This window comes from Eublepharis macularius, chromosome 3 (assembly GCF_028583425.1).
Source record: "Eublepharis macularius isolate TG4126 chromosome 3, MPM_Emac_v1.0, whole genome shotgun sequence".
NCBI lineage: Eukaryota > Metazoa > Chordata > Lepidosauria > Squamata > Eublepharidae > Eublepharis > Eublepharis macularius.
In genome coordinates this window covers 95,225,078-95,243,527 of record NC_072792.1, presented here as the reverse complement: position 1 = coordinate 95,243,527, position 18,450 = coordinate 95,225,078, and the positions used below count along the sequence as shown (strand labels likewise).

General features: G+C 44.8%; 1 protein-coding gene across 1 annotated transcript in view; it reads left to right on the top strand.

Annotated features, from left to right (window-relative positions):
- The window catches only part of TTC3 (tetratricopeptide repeat domain 3), a 209,880-nt gene that overhangs the window by 58,654 nt on the left and 132,776 nt on the right, over nt 1-18,450 (top strand). The window contains exons 20-23 of the mRNA XM_054973156.1: nt 2,065-2,177; nt 4,995-5,121; nt 8,862-8,981; nt 9,143-9,244. Of these exons, the coding sequence (XP_054829131.1) occupies nt 2,065-2,177; nt 4,995-5,121; nt 8,862-8,981; nt 9,143-9,244 (462 nt within the window). The remainder of the gene's footprint in view (nt 1-2,064; nt 2,178-4,994; nt 5,122-8,861; nt 8,982-9,142; nt 9,245-18,450) is intronic.

The window sequence follows — 18,450 nt, the reverse complement described above, 5'->3', positions numbered from 1 at the left end:
TGGGAGTTTACCGTCTAACTGTGGATGAACTTACTTTTTTATCCTCATCATTCCAAGAAGTTCAGGGAAGTGTATCTGGCTCTCCACTCTGTTGATTCTCACAACACCCATCAGTAATAATTTAGACTGAGAGAGCATATGGCTAGCTTAGGGTCATTTAGTAAGCTGTATGGTAAATGGAGATCTGAACCTGGTTCTCCCCAAGCCTAGACCAACACAACTATCACTATACCATGCTGTCATAAGGGGACATAAAGAAGATAACGGGGCAGAGAGGAAGGTGGAAGAGATTAATTGAGTGGCAGTTTCTTGAAATTCCAGTCAAGTGATTGATTCATGATCTAAACATGCTGATACATGGGTTGACCAACTGTTCAATTCTAAAATGTACTTTGAAAAATACAACTGAATGATCATGGCTAATCTACATATTTTTGTATAGTAACAATTTTAAAGTTACAGTTGAAATTCTGTGATTTACATCTAATTCTGAACATGGCCCCAGAGTATGCATTAAAAGGGGCGTGTGCTGGTTTGGGAGTTTTTTCAACAAACCTAGGAGAACTCTCAGGCTCCCCTGCTTGACCTCCTGATGGGGTAGGTAGAGAGGAAATTATATCCAGCACACTGGGACTAGAGCTTTTGTAAAATCTTCCAGGGCAGTACTAAGAACGTTTTGCTGGAGATAAGCCCCATTAAAGTAAACTTTAGCACGTATCTGAAAAGACTTGCTTAGGATTGCAGTTAGTGCACCCAGGTGGTATGATATTGGCTTGAGTGATACTCCTACAGGTGAGCGTTGTGCCTCCTGAAGCAGTTTCCACTTCACAAGTATGATGTGGCTATTTGGCCTGTCCTGAGCTGTCACTCATGCAATTTTAAAGTGGTTCTTAAATTATGTATAGAAACTACTATGTTACTTTTCTTATTTTTGTATAACCACCATGTGTGGGAGGATGCTTGAAATGCTCCTGAATAAAACAACTTCTACATGTGTTAGGGCGCAGAGATCCCAGGCTCAATGTAAATTAGCTTAAATGGTGACTAGACCTCCACCTAAGTCACTCTGACCCAGCAGGACTTTTCTCCATAGGTGAGGGAGAGGGAAAAGAGAAAGCCAGTCAGTAAGTTCTTGAATACCGAAGTAATGTTTATTGAGCTCACGCCAAGGAAATTCAGAATCACTGCATTGTATTTCACTCATACACAGAAACACTTCCATACATACACAGGTTTGCTTTAGATGTCACTGATACATTTCCAGTTGGAGAATCCTGACAAGTGGTAAAGGAGATTCCGCTCCCCCCTTTCCCAGTTTTATACTCCTCTGTATTGCTGGCCTCATGTGCTTTGCACCGTCCTCCTTTCTAAGAATGGGGTAGGAACCAGCCAGATCCAGATGGGTAGTACTGCAGTTTTCTTGGGAGAATGGCCTTCATATTGGGACAGCTTTGTGAAAATTTCTCCTTTCCCTCTGATAAGAAGGTTGCAGTTGGCTTATTCTGGAGACCTGGTAGGGCCTGGCCAAGGGGTGTCTCCAGTATCTTGGCCAGAGGTTGCCAAAATAATAGCCACATTATTGTTGTAGAAGAGCTAAGGTTGGGATACACACAATGTCCCTTTCTGATGCCTGCAAACTGGAAATAGTATATTCTGCTTTTGTAATTTGTGTTCTCTGCAAACAATGGAACAGACTCATCTGCTTGTTGTAGCTTGTCTCAGCACCCAGACACACCCAATCACACATTTATGCTTTCAGCATAACATTCCATAAAATAAATATCAGTTAATAATAAGCATGTAAATTCAGTTACGCTGGGGCAGACTAATTAAATTATCCATAATCAAAAATAATGGATAATTTCTAAAAGGCAATAAATTCAGTAAACCATAAGATTTAAAAAATTTTAGCGTTCTCACGTATATCTTTTTGAATTCTGGCCACAGTTTAAATTCAGTCATAAACTTTGTATATTCATATATTTATATATGGTTTGACTCTTACTGTTTGATTTGTGTGTTTTTCTTTTTAGAGTGACTTAAACTGTTTAATTTATTTTGAAGGAACTAGCAAAAGCTGAAGACCATTTTAACAAGATAATTGAAGAGTATCAAAAAGTAAGGTTTAATTGCTTGGCACACTATGGAACCGGAAGAGTATATTTGAGACAGAACAGGTACATTGTATGTATTTTTTGCTTTTTAAAAGTGAGCATATTTATTGAACAAGCTAATTTTTAAATATTTTTTTCTAACTACTTTGTACATATTAGACTTTCCTGCTGCTTTATATTTACTTGAACATCACTAGAGAGAAATTGTTACAAATGGGGGGGAAAGGTCAGAATAGATTTTGCGGGGCAAAATCTTAGATTCATATGTTTGAATTCTTAGAGAAAAGGATAGAAAGCTCATTTGTTTGTTCAGCAGCTGCAGTAGTCCCTCAATATCTCCACAGCGCACTTCATGGCCTGAGACATCTTCCCTTCTTTATCTGTCCTGAATTTGGGATTATATAATGAATATTATGTTCATAATGAGAGAGATGTTAATAGCCTTTGGGGGAATGGGGAAGAAAGGTCATTTGTATCTGACAGCTTAGGGCCAGTTTATGTTGTCATTTTTAAAAGGCAGCATGAGTCATACGTGTTAGCAGACTCGGGACTCTGGCATCCAATACAAGCGGTAGGGGGCTGGAACGGCTCCTTCTTTTTGTTTTGCTTGGCTATCCCAGCAAGGAGTGATCCTCAGTTACTGTTCCATCAAATTATTTAGTATGATAGACTGTCTTGTATTTTGCTTCGCACTTGTTTTGTTAGTAGCTGTTTTTTTCGTAAGCATATCAGTGTAACTGTGTTATCTTGATGGCTTGTGAAAACAGTTTGGGGGAAGTATCGAGTTGGCGATTTTCTCTAGGGAAAAGTAAAAGATGATGGAGCAGGATGGGCAAACTGCCTTGATAGGAACTGGAATGAGTAAGTTACTAAAAGCAGCTGGGAGGCTCTCTTTAATGAGAGCACAGTATGAAGAGAGGAGAAAGTATGCTTGAATTGGGTTGGTTCTGTGTTGTGAAAGGAAGGATGGAACCTTAACTAGATACTTTTTCCCCAGTTAAAAGGATTTATATACCTACCTAGAGCTAAATATTCCACATACCAGTTATTTTTCAGTTTGGTTGTTGGGGGGTTTCCGGGCTGTATTGCCGTGGTCTTGGCATTGTAGTTCCTGACGTTTCGCCAGCAGCTGTGGCTGGCATCTTCAGAGGTGTAGCACCAAAAGACAGAGATCTCTCAGTGTCCCAGTGTGGAAAAGAAGTAGGTCATTTGTATCTACCCAGGAGGGGTGGGGTTGAGCTGAGTCATTCTGTAAGAGTTTCCCAGGGTGTGGAATGCTAATGGCGGGAGGCTTCACTGAATCCTGAGGAGGTTCTTTTGCATATGGATTGGTGCTTGATGTGCTAATCTTCTCTGCAGGGCTATTGTCGGGTGTGGAGTGTTTTGTTGGCCTGGTGTTTTTCAGAACTGGAGCCCATGCTCTGTTCATTCTTAAGGTTTCTTCTTTCCTGTTGAAGTTTTGCTTATGCTTGTGAATTTCAATGGCTTCCCTGTGCAGTCTGACAAAGTAGTTGGAAGTGTTGTCCAGTATTTTGGTGTCCTGGAATAAGATACTGTGCCCTGTTTGAGTTAGGCTATGTTCAGCCACTGCTGATTTTTCAGGCTGTCCAAGTCTGCAGTGTCTTTCATGTTCTTTTATTCTTGTCTGGATGCTACGCTTTGTGGTCCCGATGTAAACTTGTCCACAGCTGCAGGGTATACGGTATACTCCTGCAGAGGTGAGGGGGTCTCTGCTGTCTTTTGCTGATCGTAGCATCTGTTGTATTTTTCGGGTGGGTCTGAATACTGCTTGAAGGTTATGCTTTTCCATAAGCTTTCCCATCTGATCAGTAATTCCTTTGATATATGGCAAAAACACTTTTCCTGTAGGTGACTGGAAAAACAGTCACCTACAGGAAAAGTGTTTTTGCCATATATCAAAGGAATTACTGATCAGATGGGAAAGCTTATGGAAAAGCATAACCTTCAAGCAGTATTCAGACCCACCCGAAAAATACAACAGATGCTACGATCAGCAAAAGACAGCAGAGACCCCCTCACCTCTGCAGGAGTATACCGTATACCCTGCAGCTGTGGACAAGTTTACATCGGGACCACAAAGCGTAGCATCCAGACAAGAATAAAAGAACATGAAAGACACTGCAGACTTGGACAGCCTGAAAAATCAGCAGTGGCTGAACATAGCCTAACTCAAACAGGGCACAGTATCTTATTCCAGGACACCAAAATACTGGACAACACTTCCAACTACTTTGTCAGACTGCACAGGGAAGCCATTGAAATTCACAAGCATAAGCAAAACTTCAACAGGAAAGAAGAAACCTTAAGAATGAACAGAGCATGGGCTCCAGTTCTGAAAAACACCAGGCCAACAAAACACTCCACACCCGACAATAGCCCTGCAGAGAAGATTAGCACATCAAGCACCAATCCATATGCAAAAGAACCTCCTCAGGATTCAGTGAAGCCTCCCGCCATTAGCATTCCACACCCTGGGAAACTCTTACAGAATGACTCAGCTCAACCCCACCCCTCCTGAGTAGATACAAATGACCTACTTCTTTTCCACACTGGGACACTGAGAGATCTCTGTCTTTTGGTGCTACACCTCTGAAGATGCCAGCCACAGCTGCTGGCGAAACGTCAGGAACTACAATGCCAAGACCACGGCAATACAGCCCGGAAAACCCCCAACAACCATCGTTCTCCGGCCGTGAAAGCCTTCGACAATACATTTTTCAGTTTGGTAGTGTATTTCAGTTTGGAGGAAGGAATGACATTCAGTTGCTTTGATTTCTAAAATTGAAATAAATTTAATTAAGTGCACTTGAATAAATTGAAAGCATCATATATGATGTATATCTTTTTATTTTAATGTAGATTTTCAGAAGCTCTAGACCAGTTCATGAAATCAAAGTTCATGATTGGTTATAAGATTGTGCCTGGTGTATTAACATGGCCCACAACTTCTGAAGTTATTGAAGAGACAAGGGCAGAAAGATTACAAGTAAGTAAGAATGCTGCCCTGCAAACTGCAAAATTACCACAAGCCACTTAATATGTTGACTATGAAAGATGAAGTATGACTTCTTTGTGTAGATTGTATCAAGGAGCAAATTAGGAAAGCTTGAAATTAGGAAACTTTCATATGTTGAAGTGAGAGTGTCTTAAGATAGCTGATGACTCTTGTCCACTTTCAGTAGTCAAGACTTTTAGAAGTTTCTTTCGTTTGCAGGAGTCATGTCTACCGTTTGTGCTTTTTCCATTGAACAAATAGGTTGCTTCCATGGCTGTCCAAGCACACAAGGCCTTCTCTTTTTCAGAGGCTTACATTTCTTTCTTTCTTTCTTTCTTTCTTTCTTTCTTTCTTTCTTTCTTTCTTTCTTTCTTTCTTTCTTTCTTTCTTTCTTTCTTTCTTTCTTTCTTTCTTTCTTTCTTTCTTTCTTTCTTTCTTTCTTTCTTTCTTTCTTTCTTTCTTTCTTTCTTTCTTTCTTTCTTTCTAGTTGACTTATCTGGTTATGTAAGGGAAGGCTAAACTTTTTGAATTGAAAGATGGGATAGAGATGTATAAAACAAAACTGCCTTCCCAGAAGTTCTCTTGACCAATAGAACCTCAGGACCTTTTCCTGCCGCCATCAGGAAAAAGAGTGCTGCTATTTTTTATATTTTTGTATGATGCCTTTAAATGTTTTATATGGAATGTTTTAAATGTTCTTAATGCTGTTATCCATCCTGAGCCTGCTTGTGGGGAGGGCGGAATACAAATACGATAAAATAAAATAAATAAAACCTGTCCAGCTCCCCCAAGGCAATTATCTGTCCAGGACAAAGCAATCACAACTGAATCCTTCAACCACCCACAGATCTTCCTACTATATAAAAGGCAAACTGTGTTGCCGACAACTCACTTCTTATCTCCGCGCACGTGCAGTATGCCGTTCATGCACAGTACGTGGGGATAGGAAGTGAGCGGGGGCAAAATGGTTTGCCTCCCCACCACCTCCTCAGGGCCTCCAAAGGCCTGGAAAGGCCTAGCGGCTGTTGCGGCCCAGCCCAGTCTGGTCTGGCAGCACGCTGCAACACAAAACTGCCCTGCCTGTTGCAGCCTGGCCAGTTATGGCATGGCCCATTGCAGCCTGGCCCAGTGGCGTGCTGCAACGCAGGGCTGCCCTGCCTATTGTGGCATGGCCCAGTCCATTGTGGTGCAGTCCAGCCTGGTCTGTTGTGGCCTGACCCTGTAGGACAGGTGTGCACGCTTCCCTTCTGCCAGGGGTGGGGGGAAGGGCCTGCCCTCCTTCCAAATATAAACTCACTCAATGTTAACTGATAGGAGATTTTTACATTTTGTGTTGGGAAGGAAAAAAGTTACTTTGCAAACGGGCCCCCGAAGCAGAGCAATTCTGAAAATCGGTCCTTTTTCAAAGACTTGGAACCCCATGGATCTATCCTCCCCTCCTCCTCCAGTCTGTCACAAGGAACTCGAGGTGTCATACATAGCTCTCAGCTTCACTTCGCAATAGTCCTGTAAAGTAAGTTAGTCTAGGAGAGAACAGCTGCCCAAGGTAACTTGATGATGATTCTTTTTTGATGATGAAAGGTAACCTGTTGAACTTCCATGGCTGAACAGGGATTTGAACCTGAGTATTCTGAATTATAGTTCAATACTCTAACCACAACATTGCAATGATGCAGCAACAGAAGTTTACCAAGTAGATGCACCCACACCATCTGCATGTGTATGGGTGAGGCTTTGCTACCCCTGAAAGGCACAAATTTAAAGGAGCAAAAGCAGGTTGTGCCAGCCCTTCCCCAGCCTTCACACCATACACAATTTTGTTTGCAAGCCAAAAGAAATAAATTCTGATCAAAGGCAGCTGAAGTGTTATTCAGGTGGTAGGTAATTTGTTTCTTCAGGTTCAAAGTAGAAATTGCAGGAAGAAGCGTTGCTGTATGTGCCCACAACATACCTTTTGTGTTTACATGAGTACAAAGCCGTATGCAGCTAGGGGCAGGGAGAGCAAAAGAAATGGGCAACGGAAAAATATCTTTCCACATGAGCAAGCTAAAAGGCACAGATAACTTTCCAATGAGAAAGAACTTAGTTTTCCTGAAACATTCATAGCCAGTGCAGCTGTCAGAGTCAAGGAAAAATGGGTCCCTTCGCTTCCACTGCAGTCAGCTCTCTGCTTGTCAGGCAGAGAAGTGGGTTGGGACACAAGTCGCTAAGAATGATTGGGATAGCGCTCCATCATATCCAGCATCCTGTTTGCAAGGTACAAAGGCAATGCTCTCAGTATCATTTGTTCCCAGCAGCTAGTGTACAGAGATATTCTGCCCCTGCACATGGAGGTTCCATTTAACTGCCATGCATAAGGAAGCCTGTGTACATACATATATGCTGTCAAGTCGCAACTGACTTATGATGACTCCAGCAAGGGGCTTTTAAGGCAACTGAAAAGCAGAAGTGGTTGGTCACTACTTTCTCCTGCAGGGTAACTCCAGCCTTTGCTAGTAGTCTCCCATTCACGTTCTCAATGGGGCTGACACTGTTTAGTTTCCTAAATGGGCTATACCATGCCATCTTCTCTGCCCCTGGTAACCCTACACACTTTCAGCCTAACCTACTTTTCAGGGTTGTTGGTGAGGATAAAACGGAGGAGAGGAGCCACTTTCCATCCCATTTGGGAAGATATGTAGGGTATAAATGAAATTATTAAGTAAGTGGCATAAGATGCCTTTAAATAAGATGGAACTGGTTCATGGAGGAGAGGTCCATCAGTGGCTACTTGCCATGGTGCATAAAGGGAACCTCCATGTTCAGAAGCTTAGACCTCTCTCCGAATAGCAGTGCCAGAAGTCAGCATAAGGGCCTCTATGCTTTGGCCTCTATGCTCTGTTTGTTTGGCCCTCCAAAATAACTGCTTGGCCACAGTGTGCTGTACTAGAGGGGCACAGCCACCCTTCCCTCCCCCCCACCCAAATCAGGGCTCTGGGGAGGGGGCAGTGCTAGGCCTGCCTCCCTGCCCTCCCCCCTGAACAGATTGGGGTATGGTGGAAGCGGCAATGCTTGGCCCGCCTGTCCTGCCCTTTCTAGAGCCCGTTGTATTTTCCCCCCACATGCGCTTTGTTGCTAGTCTCATTATATTTGGTACAAAACGCCAAATTGTGGGCATGGCCACTTGTATGAATAAGACCAGAAACACAAGGAAGAATACACGTTTGTCGAGGGGTGGGACTCAGAGTGCTGAGCTGTCCCTCTGCATTAATATTGTTTTGTGTACACAGATTCCCTTGTTGATTAGGGTCATGTTGGTTATTTAGTGAAATCATGGAAATCTGATAACTTCAATGTGAGGCCATTTCTTTTGGTTCACATGTTACAACAGATGCTCAGCAGCCGCTTCCCCCCAGTTTCATCCAGTGTTGCTATAATGAATCCCATGGCACTTTCCTGCTTGATTGTTTTCTGCCTGGAAGTGTTATAAGTGGAAAGCAGGAATCTGCTTGTCTTGTAATGGAAAATAATCTATCCTCTGCTGTCCATAGAATAGATAATATTCAGAGTTTTACAGTGTAACATCTGAAGTTGTAAATTCATAAATGTATTAATGAAATGTTTTAAATGTAATATAAATGGAACCTTATTGATAATTATCATTTTAGCAGGCGTTTAGTTTTTTCAAACCAACTCTGGATGTAGTAGTGAAGGAACTATAAACATTTATCTCTGATTTTGCTGGTTTATAGGTTATGTTGGAGGAGTATATTGAAGATTGCAAATTTCCTCCAAATCCAGATGCAATTTGTCGCTATCAACAGTGCCAAACACGTAAAATCAAAATATATTTTAGTGATCCAGATTTCAAGGTAAATATGATGTCATATTGAATAGCTCTTTAGCATTTTTAAAAAAATTATTTTGACTTTCTTTTAAGAGTTCTGTGCAAACCATATGTTTTCAATATTATTAAATTATGCTGTGATCTTTATGAAAATAACTGTACATTTCTGTTTTCTTCACATTTCAGGGGTTTATACGTGTTACTTGCTGTGAACAGTGTATAGTGGAGTTTCATGTAAGTTGCTGGAAAAAGCTGAAAGCTACAAGATTCAATGATAAAAATGACAAGGTAACATTATACTTCCAATACTACATTTGTAGTGAGAGGCTGCCCAACTTGGTGCTGAATTGAATGGACAAAGGATCAAATTCTGGAGTGATGAACAATGCAAGAATTATTCTAAGGAGTGCACTATTTGTATGATATTTACAATATCCCTTTGAATACATGTTCATCAGTGGTCTTCCTGTGCAGTCCCACATGGGACTGCGCACATGCAGGCCTGTCGACTTAGGAGATTTTTACAGCTCAGAACCACTAGGGGGAGTCCTTGCCTCTTACTGCGCATGCACGGTCATCTTTCCCGCCGAAAAATGGCTCCTAAGAGGCGGGGCGCCCCCGACGTACCCTCAGTTCCTCTTTTGCCGCTGACTTGAGAGGTTCTTGCTGGCTCTGCTCTTCAGAAAGCGTTTAATTCTTCGAGTTCCTGAAGATGTCGGATAAAGCGTTATTTAAAAGATGTTCTACTTGTGATCGTAAAATGACCAAATTGGATGGTCATTCTGAGTGCCTGTACTGTTTGGGAGAAAACCACAACCCACAGGCCTGTAAGTACTGCCGCATCTTCACACCGAAGGCCAGGGCAGAGAGATCGGGGAGGCTTCAGGCGTATTTATGGCGACGCGCGATGGCGGTGACTGACCAACCTGTACAGGGCAAATCCCCCACGGCGGGAAGATCCACCACTCCGACTTCAAAATCTTCGGAGAAGTCGCCATATCCCCAACGGTCTCCTGCATCGACCATTACGAGGCCCACGAGCCCAACACGGTCGGTTCGGAGCGCTGCAATCCCGACTCCTCCCTTTCCGTCGGATCCGATTTCAGAGTCGAGGCCTGCGTCGGAACCGGCTGGTTCCATGGCGGGTGACCAAACTAGGAGAGAGTGCTCCATAGCTCCATCGGAACCGAGGACTTCTCAGAGCGGATCGATATCGGACCGTCCAAATACTTCGGGTACACCCTCGGATCCGAAGCCTCCATCGGGCCTGGTGGAAGCGAATCTGGAAAAGAAAAAGAAGAAGAAGAGGAAGCATATGTCTTCTAAATCGGATAAGCAGGTGTTAGAGAGTGTTATCACCCCCCAACAAGTTCAGCAGGGTGCTTCCGAACCCGATCTTACTTCTAAAGGTCATTGTGGAGCCGGGCGTCTTCACCTACGAGAACTCCGGCGTCTGAGAGATCTCGGGAGTCTGACGTGATTATGATCGAGAAACCTCCAACTCCATCAGGGAGACCCCACTCACCTTCCTGTGATTCCTGGTCTTCCCGCTCTTCTCGGACTGACAGGGGCCGTTCGAGATCTCGTCGCTCTGATAGATACGGTCCGTACTCGGGGCATCGCTATTACAGAGAAGGATCCTATGGTTCTGAACGGGGAATTCAGAGGCGCTCGCGCTCGCCGTCCCTGCATGCTGGCTCCATAAGGGGATCCAGACAAACCCAAGGTTTTTCTGACACTGAATATGATGAGTACCTAGCCTATGGCAAAGCTTATGATTCTCCGCCATCGGAGTCACCGGATGGAGTGATTGGATCCGCAGAGGAGGCATCCCCGATGGAGGATTTCCGCGCTTACAACGAACTGCTCCAAAGGATGGCTACAGCCCTTGAAATCGAAGTGGCTTCCTCGGAACCACGTTCGAAGGACAAGATCCTGAAGCATATGTATGCTGGGTCGACTCCGACAATCGCCTTCCCTATGATCGAAGGCTTTGTGGAACTTTTGTCTGGTCTGAACCTAAAACCTGCTTTGACCCCTGCGACTAATAAGAAGATTGAGAATCTTTACAGAGTCAAGGATGAACAATGTCCATTTCTCTCTCTTCATCCACCTCCGTCCTCTCTGGTGCAGGCGAAACCCAAGCAAGGCTCTTTATCGGTTCCGTTGGATAAAGACAGTAGAAAGATCGACTCCCTGGCCAGGAAGGTCTATACATCTACTGCATTTGGCATTAAAATATCCAATTATGCTGCTATGATGGCCGCCTACCAACTACTGTTGTGGACGAAGGTAGCCACATTTGTGCCTCACCTGCCGGAGGACCAGAGGGTCTTCCTTCGAGTTATACAAGAAGAGGCCATTCGATTGTCTAGACACCAGATTACGGTGAGCAGAAATTTGGCTGACACCTCCGCCAGGGCACTCTTATCCGCTCTTGTGTTGAGAAGGTTCGCTTGGTTGAGGACCACTGCCTTGCCTATGGATACACGGGCTAAAGTGGAAGATCTCCCCTTCGAAGGACAGAACCTGTTCTCTGATAGAACAGATGAATACCTATCGAAGAAGCGTAAGGACAAACTGACGGCTCGATCTTATGGCGTGATGCATCAGCACCAGCCTGGTCGCCCTCAATACAAGCCCTACAATAGGAACCGACAACAACGATACCACCCTTATTATGGGTACGGGTTCCAACCTCAACGTCAGTACCAGAGCCCACAACCTACCTTTCAGAGGAGGAGGCAGGGCACTAAGAACAGGCAAAACAATAATCAGCATCAAACCAAAGATTCGGGACATGCACAGAAACAATTCTGACAATCACAGGGACCTGACCCCTACTTTGGGGACAGGCTATCTTTTTTCTTTATTGAATGGTGTAATATCACCTCAGATGTTTGGGTGTTGAAAGTAGTTAATGTTGGCTATAAAATTGAGATTGTTCAGTGGCCTAGTCTCTCGCTCCCTGTTTTTTCTTCTCAGACGCCCCAACCGGGGGTGGTCTCAGAGTTATCAGCTTTATTGTTGAAAGGGGCTATTGAAGAAGTACCTTCTTCTTCTTCTTCTTCTTCTTCTTCTTCTTCTTCTTCCTCTTCCTCTTCCTCTTCCTCTTCCTCTTCCTCTTCCTCTTCCTCTTCCTCTTCCTCTTCCTCTTCCTCTTCTTCCTCTTCTTCCTCTTCTTCCTCTTCTTCCCCTTCCCCTTCCCCTTCCCCCTCCCCCTCCCCCTACCCCTCCCCCTCCCCCCTCCCCCCTCCCCCCCTCCCCCTCCCCCCCTTGGTTTTTACTCGAACCTTTTTGTGGTGGACAAAAAGGATGGGGGTCTTCACCCCATCCTGGATCTCCGAAAATTGAACAAGTGTATAAAGGTTCGAAAATTCAAAATGACCACTCTGCAAATGGTTTTGGCCCTGCTACCCTCTAATTCGTGGTTTCGGGTTTTGGACCTTAAAGATGCATACTTCCACATCTCCATTTTCCCTGAGCATAGGAAGTTTTACTTATGGTACTCGGGTTTTCCAGTACCGTGTCCTTCCCTTTGGTTTGTCCACGGCCCCCAGAGTTTTCACTAAGTGTATGGCGGTGGTGATTGCCTTCCTTAGAACTCAGGGCTGCTGTGTGTTTCCCTATCTTGATGACTGGCTGATTGTTGGGCACTCTGAAGAGGATGTTACCAATCAGATTTCAGTCACTTTCGCTACCTGCCTAAAATTGGGGTTATTTGTGAATCAAAAGAAGTCAAAACTTGCCCCGACTAAGGTCATCCAAGTCATTGGGGCCATTATTGATGGTTCTCAGAATGCAGGCTTTTTACCCCTGGACAGGGCTGATAAGATTAGGACTCTTATCAGAAGGTTCAAGAGGTGTAGGTTCCAACCGGCCAGACTTATTCAAGTTCTCCTGGGCTATATGTCTGCCGCTATGGCGGTGATACCGCTAGCGAGACTGAAGATGAGACCGCTTCAGATGTGGTTTTCTAGAACCTTTTTTCCTGATAAGGACTCCCAGAGAAAAAGACTTAGTGTTCCATGCAGGGGTCTCTCATCCCTGGAATGGTGGTTACAGGATTCTAACCTTCTTGGGGGCGTAGGGTTTGGTTATAAACAACCAGACCTTTCAGTCACTACTGATGCTTCTACCCTAGGTTGCGATGCTCGCTGTCAGGGTCTGTATGCTCATGGTTTATGGGATGAGCTGGAGTGTGAGGAACACATTAACCTTCTGGAATTGCGTGCAGTTTATTATGCCTTAATTTCGTTTTCTGACCTGATATACAATACGACAGTACAAATCCTTACGGATAACACTACAACTATGTTTTATTTAAATAAGCAAGGGGGCACGATGTCTTGGTCCTTATGTGCAGAGGCGATAAAGATTTGGGAGTGGGCCATTGACCGCTCTGTCTGGCTAATAGCTGTTCATATTCCGGGTATAGACAATGTCACAGCTGATCGCCTTAGCAGGTTGGGGGGTGACACCTATGAGTGGTCTCTTCACGACAAGTATTTACGTCCTGTCTTTTCAGAATGGGGGACCCCAGAGTTAGATCTTTTCGCCTTGGAGGAGAACTGCAAGACTCCCCAATATTGTTCCAGGGGAGGCGTCGGCCTCGAATCTCTTGGGGACGCGTTTCAGTTAACTTGGTCAGGTCACCTGTTCTACATGTTTCCCCCGTTCCCGCTGTTAGCCAGGGTGATATCCAAGATTCAGATGGACAAGGCGTCGACCATACTGGTTGCCCCGTATTGGCCACAGCAACCGTGGTTTCATGCCCTGCTGAGACTGCACAGTCGAATATATCAGTTTCCAGATCGGCCGGACCTGCTGTCATTTCGGGGAGTGTTCCATCATAGAGTTCATACACTCAGACTGATGGTGTGGCTGATTCTTCAGGAGGGGGTTTCTCTGAGGGGGTGATGCACGTCCTCCAAAATGCCCGTCGTTTATCCACTCGACAGTCTTATTCCCTGAAATGGAACAAATTTACTGAATGGTGTGATGGTAGGGGGGTCAATCCCTTGGCCTCCTCCCTTTCTGAGGTCCTGGATTTTTTGTGGGGACTTAAACAATCTGGCCTATCCAATTCCTCTGTTAAAGTTTACATGGCTGCGATCTCGGCCTTTCATCCTCCAGTTGATTGGAAGACTGTTTTTTCCCATTATACGTCTAAATTATTTTTGAAGGGGCTTAATAATTCCCCCCTGTGCGGGTGTTAGTTCCTCAGTGGTTCCTGCCTCTGGTATTGGCGAAGCTCCTTTCTAGACCCTTTGAGCCGTTGGCTACTTGCCCTTTAAATCTGCTCTCATTTAAAGTGGCTTTTCTTGTAGCTGTCACATCTGCCAGACGGGTGGGTGAGCTGGCAGCTCTCTCCTGCGACCCGCCTTATTTGGGTATTCATCCGGATAAAGTAATCCTAAGAACGAAACTAGAGTTTTTACCCAAGGTAGTATCGAAATTTCATTTAGCGCAGGAAATTTCTTTACCCGTATTCTTTAAGGATTATACATCTGATGCTGAGAGGTCCCTCCATACTTTAGATGTCCGTAGGGCTCTCCTTTTTTATTTGGATAGGGTGAAACCCTTCCGGAAAGATTCCCATCTTTTTGTTTGTTTTGCGGGCCCTAAAAAGGGATTGAGAGCCAATTCTCAGACTTTGGCCTGTTGGGTGGTACAGGCTATTTTGTTATAAGAGTGCTAACTTACCTTGTCCTTTGGAGGTACATGCTCACTCTACTAGGTCTCAAGCATCTTCGGCAGCCCTTCTGAGAGGTGTTCGGTTGCAAGACATCTGCAAAGCTGCAACTTGGGCATCTGCGGATACATTTGTGAGACACTATGCCTTGGACGTCCTAGATAGGAAAGAGACAATCGTGGGTACAGCAGTCCTGCAGTCCATCTTCCTGTCATAATGCATCTCTACCTACCACCCAGGTATTTTAGCTCTGGAATCTCCCATGTGGGACTGCACAGGAAGACCACTGATGAAAAACAGTGTTTCATACCTGTAACTGTTGTTCATCTAGGTCTTCCGTGCAGTAACACATACCCTCCCTCCTTCCCCGCTAATTCTCTTGGTATTTACCTTGCAGTCGGCGGCGAAAGAAGATCTGAGGGTACGTCGGGGGCGCCCCACCTCTTAGGAGCCGTTTTTCGGCGGGAAAGACGGCTGCACATGCGCAGTAAGATGCAAGGACGCCCCCTAGTGGTTCTGAGCTGTAAAAATCTCCGAAGTCGGCAGGCCTGTGCGTGCGCAGTCCCATGTGTTACTGCACGGAAGACCTAGATGAACAACAGTTACAGGTATGAAACGCTGGTTTTATCTTACTTGTTTCATTCTATATGGTTTTCTGTGCTACTAAAATATGTGGCTAGATCCTTTAGTTTAGGAGTAGAAGTGGCATCTGTAGTTTGTATTGACTTCCTCTAAAACAATAATTAAATTAATACATTGGCAACAGAATTAAGGAAATTTTTGGTGCCTGAATTTCCCAGGTATCTGTTACTCAAAAAATGCAGCAGAGAGCCAAGCACAATTGTATTTTCTCTTATAGGAGAAGTGATTATTTCCTTTGTGGTTCCTTCTTCAATTTATTCTCATTATAGTGACTGTTGGCATTTTTTTTAGCATCCAGGTTGCGGTTATTAAATGTCATCTACCTTGAAGTCAGCTTTTTAAATTGTTTTTTCTAAAGATATATGTTTTATCTAATTACTTCTTACCAAAAATAAGACCAGTTGAAATTCTTCATTATAATAAATATAAGTTGTTAAGTATTTAATAGTCTAGAAATGCAGTAGTTATCCACTGAATAACTGAAATAAGTATTATATTTTCCATCACCATTTTTGCACTACCCAGGAAGAGTAATTATTAGAGATGGGCACAAAATGGGGAAAAAATGAGCCCTGAATTTTGTGGTTCATCGCATTCCACGAGCCACAAGCTTTCACGAAATTGTTCCATTTCGCAAAACAATTAGTTCCTTGTCAGTCTTCTGTGCATTCCCACATGGGACTGTGCTTGCACAGGCCTACCAGCCGGAGTGTTTGTAGCTAATTTTTCACCACTAAAGGGCGCTCAATGCCGCCCAGGGCACAGGCACAGATGTTTTCCTGCTGAAACAGCCTCTACTCGGGAGATGCAGTACCCTCCTCCCCCAGTTCCTCTTTTGCTGTCACCATGAGAGGTTCGATAGCTGGAGCTGTTTTTGAGTGTTTCTTTCGCCTTTACCTAGGAAAAAGGAATAGAATTGTTATTAGAAAACATAGCTGTTAAAGCTTTATTCAAATGTTGCTCTAATTGCAACTATAAGATGGCAAAGACGAATGGGCACTCACTCTGCCTGCTTTGTTTGGGCAAGGGGCACAATGATCAGGCTTGCAAGATCTGTTGGGCTTTCACTCCGAAAGCGAGGGCAGAGAGGTCCTCTCATTTAAAAGTGGCACTTTGGAAGAAAGCCATGGCCATGGAAAGCCCGAAGCCTAAAGCTGCAGGAGCCACCCCAGCCAAAAGCTCTGCGGTCAGATTCGACCCTGACCCTGCCACTCCAACTTCCTCAGTTGGAACCATCACCTGTTTGGATCCAAACTCAGGTCAGAGCCATAAGCAACAGTCAGAGCCCACTCTGGCGCAGGCCCAAGCCTTGACCTTGACATTGGATCTGACCACCTTAGAACCACCAAGAAAGAAGGCCGAGACCAAGTACTTCTCTACCAAAGAGTCGAGCAGGGTAGACTGGATATGGAACCAACAGTCATCGGATCTGGAGGTAGTGCAGCCTCCTAGAACCCCCTCGCCGAGGTCCAGGTTGTCCTCTGTGACATCCTCGATGGAGGAAGGGGAGATCCTGAGGCACAAGTCGCGCAGACGTCAAAGTCACCATTCTTGCTCAGAACGGGACTATTTGAGTGGACGCTCCTCGAGATTCTACCCGGAAATATACATTGGAGAGCCATTTCATGCAGTCTATGTTCTCCTATGGATCTTTCTATGAGCCACTGAGGAGACCCCACTATTCTGGAGTCTGCTATGGCCTATCAGCTTTGGGATCTGGAACCTGACCATTCTGGGGATGAGGCAGGAGGTCCCTCAGATCCATCCCCCGATGAGAACTCTCCTACTGAGGATTTCAGGTCCTATACTGAATTGCTTCAGAGAATGACCAAGGCACTGGAGATTGACATAACGTCTCTGGACCCTAAACCTAAGGACAAGATCCTGTGCTACCTGTACTCAGGATCTGTGGCCAATGTGACCTTCCTTGTAATTGAGGGATTTAGAAGCCTGCCTCTAATCCGCCTTTGGCTAAGAATGTGGAAGCACGCCACAAAACTAAGGATGATTTGTGTCCTTTTTGGGTCCCTCCAATAGAAAGCATGGATACAGGGCTTGGTCAGGCCCTCAGCCCAAACCTGCCAAAGATCAATAGCGGAATGTGCTGAAACAATTCTGACTAGGCTGGGACTCTGAGCCTGTCTTCAGGGAAAGATTGGGCGCTCATTATGCAGCCTAGTCCATTCTAACCACTGATGTTTGGGTTCTTAACATTATTGAGAATGGTTATGAAATCGGTTTATGATTTCCAGTTCCATTGCAGCAAAGGTTGGTGCCTTCATGGAGCTTTGCTCCTGAAGGAGAACTAAACCCGGTGACCTGGGGGCTTGGGGATACTCAAACTCTAGGGGGACCTCGTGGAAAGGGGTCTCTGAAGCAGGGTCTAGACAGAGGAACCACTCTGGACGATGGCTGGTAGCTGGGACCTCAGGAGTTAGCCCTGAAGCACGGACCGCCGTGAGCGCCATTTCTATGGCAGCAAGCTGTGAAAGCTGGCAGGGGTGAACAGCAAAAAAGAAAGAAAGAAGGATATCTATACAAACAGCTAGAAGGAAACAGTGAGAAATAAACTAAGTCTACGGGAAAAGAGCGGGCTGCATTACAAGAAAAAATAAACGTTTGGAGTAGGGAGAGAGACGGGCGGGTTGGATTCCCCTCCCCCTCCTGAAGAGACGGCGTGTATGTATAGCTCAATACTGGCAGGAGGAAAAGGAATCAACCTGGGAAATATAGCTATGGAAATGGAAGCAAATTGCTATTGAGTGACTGAGTGAAGACAGAGGTCGCTAAGCAGTGTGGAGAAGGAGGAAAGTGGATTAGGCGGCCCCCCTTTCTTTTTGAAGAGACAGGAGCTGGGAAAATTTACAGAAGGCAAAAGACAGAGCAGATTAGGTGGATTAAAGAGGTGTGGGCTGGATGTCCCCCTCACCTCTTGAAGCAAGTTAAGGACCCGGCTAGGGGGAAGTAAGAAATACCTCTTACCTTGAAAATTGTTTGTATGCCTTTAAGACTGACTAAGTGAAGACAGAACTCACCAAACGGAGCAGAGAAGGAGCAGAGAAGGACGGAGTGGGCTGAACATCCCCCTTCCCTTTTGAAGAAACAGAAGTGAAAGAAGGGGGGTTGCAATATGACTCCAGAAGAAGAGTGTTTGTTA